This window comes from Arvicanthis niloticus, chromosome 7, assembly GCF_011762505.2.
Source record: "Arvicanthis niloticus isolate mArvNil1 chromosome 7, mArvNil1.pat.X, whole genome shotgun sequence".
NCBI classification, from domain to species: domain Eukaryota; kingdom Metazoa; phylum Chordata; class Mammalia; order Rodentia; family Muridae; genus Arvicanthis; species Arvicanthis niloticus.
Genome location: NC_047664.1, coordinates 25,485,296 through 25,499,276, shown reverse-complemented (window position 1 = coordinate 25,499,276; position 13,981 = coordinate 25,485,296). Strand labels below are relative to the sequence as shown.

Below are 13,981 nucleotides of genomic sequence, written 5' to 3'. Positions count from 1 at the left end.
AGAGGGTAGGGGTCCCTTAGGATGTTCCTGGATATCTGCCTCCCATCTTTGCATAGCTGTAAGCAATCTTTTCTGTTCTCTAAGTCCACCATTGCCTCATGTGTCCTCGTCCTCGTCACCTACACACCTGCTGTGAAGCCCCACTGTCAGCTGGATTCCCAAAGCAGAATCTGAGGTGGCTCCTGTAGTCACTCCACAGGAAGGGAAGCAGGATTCAAGGCCATCTGGAAAGAAAGAAAGAAAGAAAGAAAGAAAGAAAGAAAGAAAGAAAGAAAGAAAGGTGAAGAAAGAAAGAAAGAAAGAAAGAAAGAAAGAAAGAAAGCAAGCAAGCAAGCAAGCAGGCGGCAGGCAGGCAGGCAGGAAGGAAGGAAGGAAGGAAGGAAGGAAGGAAGGAAGGAAGGAAGGAAGGAAGGAAGGGAAGAACAGCAACTGGGAGGTGTTGTGTTGTGTTGTTCCAAGGCACTGGCTGTGCACGGCTCTCTAGTCTGTACCAAATGTGCAAGTTCTAGCGCAAACAGCAAAACCCCTATTAGCATGTCCATCTGCAGAAGGCATGACCAGGGATCGTGGATGCCAGCCCACACTTGGACTGTTGATGACCTTGTTTTCCCTTTGCAGCTGCTGCAACAAATAGCAGTTCCATGGAGGGGGTGGTTGCTGAGAGGCTGCACATACGTGTACAGCTGTGTGTGCCTAGGCCAGAGGTCAGCTCTGCTGTCTTTTCCCTCTATTGATCTCTGCTTTATTTTTTGAGCTGTTGGCCTCTGTCACTGAACCTGAGACTGGCTATTCGGGTTAGTCTGGCTTGTCAAGAAGTTCCAGGGATCCACCATTCATTCTTACCCATCCCTCAGCTTTGGGATAAAAACCACACACCTCTGTACGCTGGTTTTTGTTCTGTTTCGGTTTGTTTTTTAATGGGTGCTGCTAGAAATCCAAATTCCATTCTCATGATTACAAAGCAAGTGCCTTAATCAACGAGCCATCTCCCTAGCCCGAGAGCAGTTCTCTTGGAAGAACAGTATGATTCTTCAACGGGCATAATTAGAAATCTCAGGGAAAAGTCATTGCCACTAAATCTTGCCACTGGGAGCCCCAAAGTCCTTTTAAGAAGTACAGTGATTTATATTATTTCCAATGTTGATGTGACCATGAAGACTAATACAGGGAGAGACCTAATGAACTAGACTCCACGGTAAGGTTCTCTTATTCTAGCTGTTGTATACCAAATTGTTTAGAGGAGTTACCATCCAGCCTGATGACTGACTTCACGGTGGGCCCACATGGTGGAAGGAGAGGACCAACTCCTACAAGTTGCCCTCTGACCACTACACACACACTGAGGTATACATGCCTGTGTATATGTTATACACACAACACACAGTGGGGAAGGGAGACAATGAATGTAATAAACAAGATAGCAAGTACAGGTAGTGTTAGTTCCGTGAGGTCAGAGTTTGGAATATGACCATCACCACCCACTTCAAACTCAGTGAATCTAGAACACCACTTATTACAACTTTGAATCGTACTAAAAGAGCTAGCATTGCCAAATGCTCCCATACTTTACTTTATCTATTAAACAGAAGTCATATGCCCTTCCTCTCTTCCTGAAGCCCACTGTTGCTTACCTTGCTTTCTGGATGGCTCTTCTTGGCCCAATGGCGGTTTTGCTGAGGCCTTGAAGTGTAGCTGCAAACCATACTGTGTGCTTATTATAATGCAGCTAAAGAGATGCATTCAAGTGTTTTGTGTTTCATGATTTCATTATTTTAATAATTCCAACTCTCATTTGTCATGTAACAAAGATTACATAGCAAAAAGCTCTTATGCTCATTCTTCTAGATGGAAACACAGGACACTTTACCAACCAAGGCTATTGTGGGCTTGGGGTTTGTTTTGTTGTTGTTGCTTCTGAAAGCAATATAGGAGCAACTGTAAGAATTTCTGTGGATCTTTTCATCTGAGTGTTTGAGAAAAATAACTCTAATTTTTCCATCAACTGCAGATATACGTATAGCTAATTTGATTTGTTTTTTCAGATTTGTTTATTTTATTCTATAGAATTCTTCCCTTTGCAGCTCTTTCACCATCTGAAATACCATTTTGAGACTAGCTTCCAGAAACCACCTCCAAAATATAATTATTTTATACAAATGAAACTTCCTTTTCTATCTTCCTTCACATCAATGTATATTGTATTTATTACTGAGCCATTGAATTAATTGACCTGTAATAAGATACTGAAACCAGTAGTGAAATGTGTTTGCATTCTGTCTGGACTATAGCAGGTGTATTTTGAATTTCTCATCCTAAGCATGATGTAAATCATGGGACAATTTTGTAGATAGTTGTTATCAAACTGAGGGAACCCTTTTTTTTTTTTTTTATACTCTTGGTTTGCTGAGAGTTTTCCCAATAAGTGAATCGGGGTGGGTTGTCAGTACTTTGTCTACATCTGTTGCTTTGGTCATATTGATTGACTTTTTAGCCTCCCCACTCCTCCCTATTTCTCTGCCTCTCTGCCTCCTGTCTTCTCCCATCACTTTCATATCACGTTTTCTATTGCCTCCCACAAAGGACAATAGAATAGTTCCAGTTTTCTATCCCTTGCCCACACTCATTCTCTCTTTAACACACACATGCATCAATTAGAACTTTGTGTCATAGTTACTTTTCTGCTACTTTGACAAAGAGTAACTAAGGGGAAAGGGTTTGTTTTGCTCCACACTTTGATACCTTCAATGTACCTTGGATTAGGTCAGGGAAGTCAAGCAGACAAAAGCTTAAAGCAGCTACAGTCAAGGAGCTGTGGTGAATGTCAGGATGTCAAACCATTTTCTCCTTTTTTTTTTTTTTTGTGCTCCAGGACCCCAGCCCTGGCAATGGGTCTGTCCTCAATAAATAGATCTTCCATTTCTTTTAAAACTGTTCAAGATAAACTCCCAGAAGCTAGCCAAACCTGGATACTACCTCACCTGTGTGTTCAGAGACGTATCTCCAAGGTGATTTTGGATAATACCAAGTTGATAGCACCAACTATCACAGACAGGATCCATACTTAGGAAAGAACACATGGTATTTGTCTTCTTAAGCCTGAGTTACCTCACTTAATACGTCTTCCAGGTTGGCCTCACTTTCTTATAATAAACTTCAGTTTCTGTTTTTTTTTTTTTTTATGACACTAAAATTTCACTGTGCTTATGCACCACATTTCTAGTATCTGTGTGTTAGCGTATAAAGATCTAACATGATGCCATTTTTTTTGTTATTTTGAAGGATCAGCAATAAGCATGGATGTGGTATGTTGTAGAATATTGAGTTTATGTCCCAAAGTGGTATAATTGAGTCATATGTTGATTCTAATTTTAGTTTTTTGAGGAACTTCTCCACTGATTTCTGTAGTTACTGTGCCAGTTGACACTCCCACCAACCATGAATAAGGATTCCTCTTCTTCTATATCCTTGTTGTCATGTGTTGATGACAGTCATTTTCACTGAGATGAGATGAGATCTCAAAGTAGTTTTATTTGCATTTCCCCAGTGACTAAGGATGTTGAACACTTTAAAAAACTTTTGTTGGCCATTTGATTGTGTCATTCAAGAATTCTTTGTTCAGTTTATCAATCCATTTATTTATTGCCAATTTTTGTTTTCAATAGTTACAGTATTTATGTAGTCTACATGTTAACTCCTTATTTAAATAGCAGCTGCCAAACATTTTCTCCCATTTTGAAAGTTGTCTGATTACTGCACTAAGAGCTTCCATCACTGTGCAAAGCTTTTTGACTTCATGCAACCCCATTTCTCAATGATGGAAACATTATTGGGGTTTTATTCAGAGATGGCTGCCTATTCTTTTATCCTGAATTGTGTTCCCTTAGAAGTTTTAGATTTTAATTAAGATCCTGAGTCACTTTGAATTGACTTTTGTTCAGAGTGAAAGTTATAAATCTGGTTCCATTCTTCTGCAAATGACTATCTACATTTGCCAGAAACATTTGTTGAAAAGGCTATTTTGGTTTTAGAGATGTTTGTTTGTTTGTTTGTTTTTGTTTGGTTTGTTTCATTTCATTTATATCTTTTTGTGCCCCATATTGACATATTGACCTGTCTTTGCCTCTATGGATGTGTAGTGTATTTTGAAGTCAGGTAACATGATACCACTGGCTATATTCACACAGCTCAGTCCTTTTGACTATCCATGATCTTTTGTTTCCATGGGCCTTTAAGATTGTTTTTTTTTTTAATACTAGTTTTATGAAGAATTTCATTGCAATTTTTATGGGAAGCACATTGAATCTATAGATTGTTTTCTGGAAAACATAAATCTTCACAATATTAATTCTATCAATACAGGAAGATGAGTAATGTTTCTATCATCTAGTGTCCTCCAATTTCTCTTTTTCAGTGTCTTAACTTTTTCCTGGCAAAAGTCTTTCACCTACTTGGGTGGAGATATAATTCTCATTTTTTATGTAGATGGTGTCTTTCTAACTCTTCCACTTGTCAGGTTGTTCTCCAGAAGGGTGTCATGACCTTGTCTTGCCTTCAACTTGTGAAGATTAGACACAGCATGCCTATGTGAGAGTTGTTGGTATGGTTTAGATACTAATCCTATTAGATGTTTTCTAATCTTGCTAGACTTGGGGTTTAGTGGCAGATGATCATTTAGGAAAAAAAAGTCACACACCATTACTTTAAGTGTTAGTGATGTTTCTGCCTCTTTTTTTATGTCTACATCACACATTTCACCTTCTGTAGATGCCACATAGCTCTTCAATATCTTTCTCTGTCATTTCCCCCAACTCCCAGGCTTCTTATTTTGCTTTTTCATTTTTTAATACTAATCTATTGACTTATCCTCAAATTTATAGATTCCTTCTTCAGACATTGCCAGTCCACAAAGGTCATTGAAGACATATCTCAGTCCACCTACAAGGTTTTTTCTTTCATCTCTAGCATTTGTCTTTGAACCATTCATGTTTTGTTCTCCATTTACATGGCTCATTTCCTCTTATGTGTTGTGTACATTTTTCCATTAAAATTAAAGCTGTAGCTCATTGATCATGGTTATGTTTTTTTATTTGTTTATTTTTAAAATTCTGGTCTGATTGTTGCAACATTCTTGCTATGTTCTTTTTAAAGGCTGTTAGGCCCTTAGTTGCCCAGGCTGTCACTGAACTTCTGTGTTCAGGCTTTCCTTTCTCGGCCTCCCATGTCCCTGAGATTATAAGCAGGCAGCATCCCACCTGGCTTTCTCATGCTAGTCCCAACTCTAGCTTCAGTTTTTGTCCAATCTCTTCAAATTATGTCTTGACTTTTAGGATGCTGGGGTGGTTCAAATGAGAATGACCCCCACAGGCTAACAGATTTGAATACTTGTTTACCTGGGAGTGACACTATGTGAAAGAATTAGGAGGTGTGGCCTTGTTGAATGAAGTATGCCAATGAGAGTGGGCTTTGAAGTTTCAGAAGCTCATGCCAAGCCCATAGTCTGTCTCCCCAAGCAGCCCTGTAGATTAGGATGCAGCTCTCAACTACTGTTTCAGGATCGTGATTGCATACACACTGCCATGCTCTTGCCATGACGATAATAGACTAAGCCCCTGAAAGTGTAAGCAAGCCCCCAGTTAAATACTTTCTTTTTAAGTGTGCTTTGTCATGGTGCTTCACAGCAATAGAACACTGGCTAACATAGACACATTGTAAGCTTTTGTTGCAGGGTAGACATGATGTACCCTGATAGGAGGAACTATGAGAACGAGGCTTTTAGTAGGTACAGTTCAGAGAGACGTGAAGGACCCCACGGTCCTTTACGTCTTACTACAGGTCTCAGCTCTTTAGTGAGCTGGTGTCTCTGGACTGTGAACTTTGTACATGCTTCTTAGATCCTTGCCCTCACCCAAGATACCTAGAGGAACTGAGAGTTGTTTATTCCTTTATTCCAACTATGTTAAACTCTTTTCAAAGCTTTCATAGGTTGTGCCTCTGATAACCTTCCCCAGGCAGAACGACTATATAATTATCTCCAGGATTTCTCTGTGAGAATCTGGTCAGTCTCCTAGATGTAACACTCACTTTACTGTATCATCCCTGGTATCTTCCCAAAAGTGGGTCCCTATGGAGTTTGTAACTCACAGGCGTCTCCTTACTAAGACAAGCATGTGTCAATTTCATTCAGGGTTTCCTAGACAGGCATTGGTTCCCCTGTAAGCTGCACTTCCCTGGGTCCACCTCTCAGTGCCAGATTTGCTCAGAAAGATGTGCCTTTCTAACCCAGGTCTCTGGTGAATGGATCCAAGACATGTTGACTCTTCAGTTTGTCCAGCAGCTTGCATTGTTAAGCTTCATGAAACTCTCCACTCTTGGATCATAGCAACAAAACAGTTTTCTGTCAGCATTTTCTCTCATGGAATAATCATTCAGAATCAGGTGACCCAACAATAATGAATGCAAGGCCCAGAACAGCAGCAGAGCCTGCTCTCCTAGGGCCAGCAAATGTCAGCAGGGATCATCTGAGGGTAATGACCCTTGTATTCACAGGACAAAACTCTAAGTGTGTAAAGGGACAAACAATGAAAAAACCTCCCTCTAACCTTCAACACCCAATAGCTCTCTTGATGCAAATTGTTACCAGATTCCTGGGAATCCTTAAAATACATCTGTAAGAACTATTATACGCATATACTTTTAAATGAAAACTTTAGAAGAGCACATTGTTTCATAATTTTAGAATTTGACTCATAATCTCTCTTAGCATTTACTGCTCCTGTGAGAGGAAAACCCTCTAGAGAAATCCATTATACTCTGGGGTCCGCTCATTCCGTTCTTAGATAGGTCCAGAGTATGACTTTTAAGATATCTGCAAACTTTGAAATCCTCTCCTCTGCTTTGTCTTCCTCCCTCGGGTTTACTTTTCTTTTAAACTTAAAAGATACAACTTGTCTTTCTTCCTGTGGAATCTGAGAACTCAGGAACCTCAACATCATGTTACTCTTAGGGAAGAGTAAACTGTTATTCAACATACTACACTCAAAGCCTCCAACGTAGCCATTCATCAGAAAAATTGCATGATAATGTATCTGGCAGAGAGTAAGCAGCTAGTTGTGTTAATATGGGCACAGTGCAGGGATTTGTTGTGGAAAGTGACCCTAGCATGTGTTTGCTAGTATGTCAAGTCTGGACTTTATTCATTTTTTTTTTCTTGGCCAAGCTGAGATTTTGGTTGCATCTGACCTAACAAATTTTGACTATATGACAGAATAGAATCTGGAGCCCTGATGCCAAAATTCAGCTTGTATCATATATTAGCAAGGACTTAGAGAGTTCTTGATCCTCTCTAAACTACAGTGTCATCTTTTCATAATAAGATAGAAACAAAAAAATGTAAGTTGGCTCATGAGTCATCAGATATACTGACGTCTCACCAGAGTTCAGCTGAGTCCCGAGTGCTGCTGCCACGCCAGGATGAGGTAGCAACAGAGAGTACTTCACCTGGCTTACCTGTACCAAGTGTATGAAGTACCAAGTACTTCACTTTGATTACTCTCCACAGAGCCTGTCTGCAAAGTTCTGGGTATGCTCTGCAAGGCTCCTCTGTTCTTTCCAGAAGTTATTTCTGCCAGCCTACCGAGACCACTTTTATTTAACATAAGCAGCAATAACTCTAGGACTTGCCAATGAGTACAAATTCATCCTGACATTACTCTTCATAGTTCAAGCCCAGAAGACTATGCAGTGCATGCAGGTGTCCTAGGGCGAAGTGCCAGAAGATTCCATGTAGGTATCCTAAAGGGAAGCATATTTCATAGAAGCTGTCATAGTTTTGTGCTCTGTAACTTCAGAGTGTCACCACTTCCTTGATGCTCTTGAGGAAGCTTTGTTTCTAGGAGCCGGATTGCAGTCAGATCACACCAAGGGGTGTTCTATCATGGGATCATATTGAGGCATCTTCTAACCATCAGCAGGTCACACCAAGGGATATTCTAACCAGCAGCTTATGAACGTTGTGGCTGCTTGTCACAGAGAGATTCCTGAAGTCATTGGTAGACAATCCTCTTTTAGGGGTTCATAGGAGAAATTTCTACATATTCTTAAAAATCTACATAAAAATTTCTACATATTCTTTAAAAAGCTATCATTATCATTTCTATTTGACTATGCGTTCATTATGATTTGTTTCTTCATAGAAAATATAGTTTTAGCCAGAGTTTCAGCCCTGGAAAAGTGAACATGGGAACCTTCACTGTCTGCAGATTATTAAAACTCAATTTCATCTTCATTTTGTGTTCTACTGTTATGTTTCTTGTTTGTGTTTCTCTAATCCCCCCTTATTATTGTATTACTCTAAAAATTGACCTACGTTCTTACTTGGAACATGTAGCAGAAAATTGACACATGTGTTCCCCTCCCCAATGCGTGACTCTGGGAAAGGGGTACAAACATTTTGGCAACAGTAAAAGTTTTCTGAATGTGCAATAACCAAAGTTTAATTCAAAAATTCTAATCACACTAAGGTGTTTCTGGCAGTGCTCCATGGTGCTGCATTGCACTGCACAGTGATGTTGCTTGCTTCTATACACACATTATTCACCCTTTGCACGCTGCTACACCATGGGGGGGTACCAAGAACTGCTGCATCAAAAACTCAGTTCAGATGCAAGACTACCATGTGGTATGGATTGCAACAGTTTTACTTCATATACAATTGTCTGTTCCTGTATAACAATAATGTCATGATTCAGAAAACAAAACTATTTTTTACTATTCTCTTACCATCATTCCTTAGCATATGAGCTTCAAGTGGGAGTGTTTGGATTGTACTGTGTTTGAATGTTTAATATTAAAAATCAATGTCTTAAGTCTTTTTTTTAAGGTAACAGAATCTTAGCATGGGATTAGGACAAAATGTCCAAAATAGCCCTAAATATATTTTTTCTATTTCATGCATTGAGAACTGTAAACCAAAATATTAATTAACTCTGAACAATGTTACAGATGCTCTACATTCCGTAGCTTCAAATATTCAGTCAAAATCTAATATTTATGTAACAATAAACAAATCAATCTCGTTGGTATGCAAATTTGCCTTAGTCTTTAACAAGTGGTAAAGTCACACATATGCCAAAAGTTATCTTAACATTGTGTTATGATCTACCATTGGCAGGTGTCTGATTAGGACACCTATTTCATATAAAGTCCCTACCCAAGAATACATAAAAACTGCCATGAAAAGCCGTTGCCGGAGGAGGAAAAAGTTTAAGAAGCCCTGCTCTACTTCACAATGAAGGTTTCAGGGTGTGACAAGGGTCCCAGCACAGGCGGGGTGGAATGTTCCCATTCAGGATGCCGCCTGCAAAACTTGGGCAGCAGCCCTGTCTTTGCTGGGTGCAAAAGAAAATCCGGAGTGCCTCCTTTATGGCTGCATGAAAAGGGAAAGGCTGAACTGAACATCACTAGTTAGCCATGACTCCTGCTAATCAGGAGACCCACCACAAAGGGACCTAAGTTAGTGGACCAAGTGATTTTGTGAAGAACTCGGAGATTCTGGACTGAATGGAAGCGGGATATGTTTCTCTGATAGCTAAGAAGCAGGGACACTAGTTGGTCTTTGCCGGTCCTGCAGTTTGGGGACACATTACTTCTGGCCAAATTCTAGGTGAACTTACCTGGCAATTTGCCTCTTGGTGTGCGGCAGGGCTAGTTTGGGTTTGTGGAGGCTGCTAACTGCTCTAAAGATATGTCCACTGTTGTTTGTGTCAAGTCTTTGCTTTTGCCAAGGAATTCGCCTCCCGTGTACATTGCCTTGCTTTTGAAGCACTCCCGACTGGTTCCAGTTGTAGAAACTGCCATGGTTCTGCTCCTCAGCATGCACGCGTTCACCCAGCACACAAACTGAGGCCGTTCTCTGTGCCAGGAGTTGGCTGTCCTTCTTTAAGCAGACTTGGAGGGTTCTTGATGGGATCTGAAGGACCCTCCGACTTCTGAGTGCCACTTCAGACATGCGGCACCCCACCCCTGCCCTGCCCGTGCGGTGCGGTGCGGTTGGGAACTCTGCTGCCAAAGTCAACCTGCCCCTGCTGTGATCTCACTGGACAGGAGAAGTTACAGAGAATAAGTGAACAGCATCCCCATCTGTGTCATTTTTCAGCCCGTGCTCTACCGTTGGACAGTTTGTAACCGAGGTGGTCCAGAGTTGCTCTGTTAATTGGAAGAAAGAAAGGAAGAAAGTGGGAGACACGGAGGGAAGGAGGGGACCGTGACATAGAATTGGCTGGACTTCCTAGATCCTGAAATGCAGAGGAATGGAGTCCCCACTCAGAAATTAACTCCAACGGCCACCCACTGCCCTGCTGCACGCAGCCAGGACTCGCCCCCAGAGCCTTGTCTAGTGGTGGCCAAGGCAATCCACCACCACCTTCCGGTCACTGCCTGCTTTCGATCCTCACGGCGAGCGCTTCCTCTCTCCTGACATTCTCCTCCTCCTCGCTCCTCTGGATCCCTCCTCCTCCACTTAGTCCCTCCTCCTCCCGCCCAGCCTCCCCCACGTCCCGACCCGGGCGAGCTAGACGTCTGGGCAGCCCCAGCGCAACGCGCAGCAGCCTCCCTCTTCTTCCTGCACTGTGCGCTCCTCCTGGGCTAGGGCGTCTGGAGCGTGTCGCGGAGGCTTTCGCCTCCCAGACAGACGACGGGTCACCGGGACGCGCGCCTGAGTCCGGGGCGTACCTTGCGGACGCAGTCACCAGGCACGACCGTAGGACTCAGTCGATCTCGGATTAATCCCGGAGAGCCAGAGCCAACCTCGCCGGGTTAGAGATGCGACCCTCGGGGACCGCGAGAACCGTGCTGCTGGTGCTGCTGGCCGCGCTGTGCGCCGCAGGTGGGGCGCTGGAGGAAAAGAAAGGTAAGGGCGTGTCCCACGGTCCCGCGCCCCCTGCGAGCGCGCTCACCCAGCCCCAACCTCCGCTCCGGACTCCGCGTCCCCAGCCGCCCGCCCCTCCTCTTCTGGCTCCCAAAGGCGGCTGGGACCATAGGAGGAACTGGATGTTTCATGTCTGGAATGGGCGAGACTGGGGCGGCCGAAGGAAGGGAGACCGGCTTGGGGCAGAGGGGCTGCCAGAGCAGCGTGGGAGCCGCGGCTGTGCGCTCCGGGGATCTTGAGTGCTGCCAACTTAGTTGCCTCACTTTTCTGCGCTCAGTAGGCGTTCAGAGCGTAGACGTGGTGCGGGACAGCGCGGGACGCCGGGCATTGGCGCACGTGCGCCCAGTACTGTCAGGGGGAAGCGAAGGGACCCGGGATCCTCAAGCGGGACGGGCATGTCCCACCCGCACAGTACGCGGGTTGAAGGACTGGAGTAAGAACCAACGCGCCTCTGGTCAAGGTCAGGACCTGTGAGACGCGCGGTTTCCTGAGCGCTCTCTAAACACCGCTCTTCTCCGCCAGGGTTCTCTCAGGACCTGGTGGCCTGATTCCCAATGTGGCTTGCAGATTTCTGCGTGCCCTTTCGCGGAAGTGTGGGAGATATCTCTGTCACTAACCACCTAGGACCTCTGGGGAAAAGATGGTGTTGGTGGTGATTTGCTTCTCCTCTACAAAAAAAAAAAAAAAAAAAAAAAAAAAAAAAAAAAAAGAGGAGGGCGTGGGGTGGGGATGGGGGTAGCGGGTGGGGTGGATCGATTCCACCTCTTGGGCATAGAGCATGCCAGAGACCTGCCAGGCTAGGTGCATTGGTTGGGAACCAAAGCTCCCTGCCGCTAGTCTTGTTGTGGGGTGGCTGCTTCCCTGGGATCCCCGAATTTGCCCTTGCCCAGAAGTTTGGGCTTCTGCAGAATCTCTTGGCTTTGCAATGGTAAGGCTGACCTCCTTGTGACAGTTGGGTCCTTGTGTAGTTCACCCTTGGTGTTTCAAAATGAGGTCGCCGGTAGCAAACTTTCTTACTTGTTATCTGAGACGTTCCCGCTTGGGTGGTGGTTTTTTTTTTTTTTTTTTTTTTTTTTTTTTTTTTTTTTTTTTTTTTTTTTTTTTTTCCTTCTTTCCCTCTCCTTTTTGAAGTGATTGATATTGGGCCAACTAAAATATAACCCCTAATTAAAAAGAAACAGATTGATGTCCACGGATCACATGTGCCAACTGTCCAGACGGAACATGAACAAGTCTGGCTTCATGACTACCCGACCATAAACCCACTTGACACGAGAGACATGCCTCGGAAGGTTTAATTGCACAATTTCAGAATCCAGCCGCTCGGGTTCCAGGAGTCAGGTCTGCACTTGCTGTTGATGTCATCGGCATCCAAGTCGGACTTAGGGGTTGGTGCTCAGTGCACTTTTGGAGGTGCACTGAGGGGGGTAAGGCTCAGTTCCCCAAACTTATCTACACAATGATATCATTTGGGTTTAAAAATCAACAAGCAAAACAAACTACACCCCTCCCCCAGTGTTTAGCTACCATTCCATACATTCAGAGTTCACGGGTCTATCTCGAGAGTTAGAAGTTGTAGCATTTGATTTGAGACTCGGTGGCATAAATGAAAAATTAGTAACATCTACCGGGAGACTACCATGACGGTTCGGACAAGCATGAGTTTGCAGTACAGGAAAAAGCAGGGGTAAGTCAGTAAATGAGGGCTTTTTTTTTTCCACAGACTGGATGGCTTTTCTCCTACCTTCCTTAGCTAAAGAGTTCCAGTCCCCATCAGTCACTTGGGAGGCATCTGTGCCTGTCTGTGGGCCTCCCTCCCTTAGTTTTCAGTTTCCCATTAGAGCCCCTGTAAAACACTGTGCTTCGGTGTTAGGTGTTACTGTTTTGAACACTATTAGTGGTTGGAGATTTGTTTCAGGTTAAATAAAAACGCCATTTCGTTTGTCTGTTTGTATGGTATTCACTTAAAACCAAAGGCTTCTGGGTATAGCAGTAAAAGTAGCAAACAGATTTTCTGTTAAAGTAACACAAAAAGGCTAAGTTCTAAAGGGCAGATTATTGAAACCTGGAGACACCCTTTCTGCAACATGCTGATAAAGGATTTGTTTGTTTAATTGGTCAGTTTTGTTCCAGACTGGCTCCCTTAACTGAGGTATGATTTATCCTCCCCTCCAATCTATGGTACCATCTGTACTTGTCATCCCAGCAGAAGACTATTAGGCACTGCTTTAAGTGCATTGTCAATCCTCCTGTTGCACGTAGTGAGAGGTGGCTTTCATCATCTATATGAGAGAACCTATGCACATAGAAGTGTAGTAATTTCCCCCCATAGCTAGTAAGAAGTGATGCCAAGATTGATTCAAGTTCCTTCCACCTCCAAACTCCAATACCTTATTGTAGGAGGGCCAGGCTAGTTTAGGTGTGTAAATGACTCAGTTGTAAAGCTAGAAGGCTAAGGACCAGAAAACAAGCATTTGAGGATCAGTCCCTGTCTGAAATTTGCTTGTTTAGTGGCCTACTTTCCGGTTCATGGATGCTGTAGTCTCCTGGGTTGCCTTTGATGGGGGCAGTGTAGTCACCAAAACAAAATATGGGCAGGATATTGGCTTGGCCTTTCTGAGCAAGTTCCACCTGTACCACGATGGCAAGAGAAACCACTACTCACTACTTTGGAAAAGATCCTGTGTGCAGAGCGAATGAGGAGAGCAGGGACTCTCAGCCTGAATAAGGCAGTGGAGTTTGGAGGTGGAAGAAACTTGGAGGAGTTTCCAAAGGCTTCTCAATAGTCTGTCTGTCTGTCTGTCTGTCTGTCTCTTAGAGGTCTGGGTCTTGGGAAGCCTAAGCCTGGCTTCACATCCAAGAAGCTTATGTTTTCATTCCAGGTTTGGGTTAGGTGGAGAGTCCCACTGGAGCTCCAGGCTTCTGAGATCTCCTTTCTAGAGCCAGTAAATGTTTATTGCTTGCCTAAAATGTGCCAGCCATTATGAGTTTAAAGGAGGATCCTAATGGTTATATCATTGCCCCTAGACATATGTAGTTCTTGAAACCACGAGTTAA

The 13,981-nt window shown here is 43.4% G+C and overlaps 1 protein-coding gene across 2 annotated transcripts in view; it reads left to right on the top strand.

Moving 5' to 3' along the window:
- Positions 1-10,537: 10,537 nt before the first annotated feature.
- Egfr (epidermal growth factor receptor) overlaps positions 10,538-13,981 on the top strand; it is a 162,363-nt gene continuing 158,919 nt past the window's right edge. The window contains exon 1 of one of the 2 annotated variants that reach the window (XM_034508862.2): positions 10,538-10,906. In XM_034508862.2, coding sequence (XP_034364753.1) covers positions 10,819-10,906 — 88 coding nt within the window. In that variant the 5' untranslated portion in view covers positions 10,538-10,818. The remainder of the gene's footprint in view (positions 10,907-13,981) is intronic. The other variant, XM_076938102.1, reaches the window with a different exon arrangement.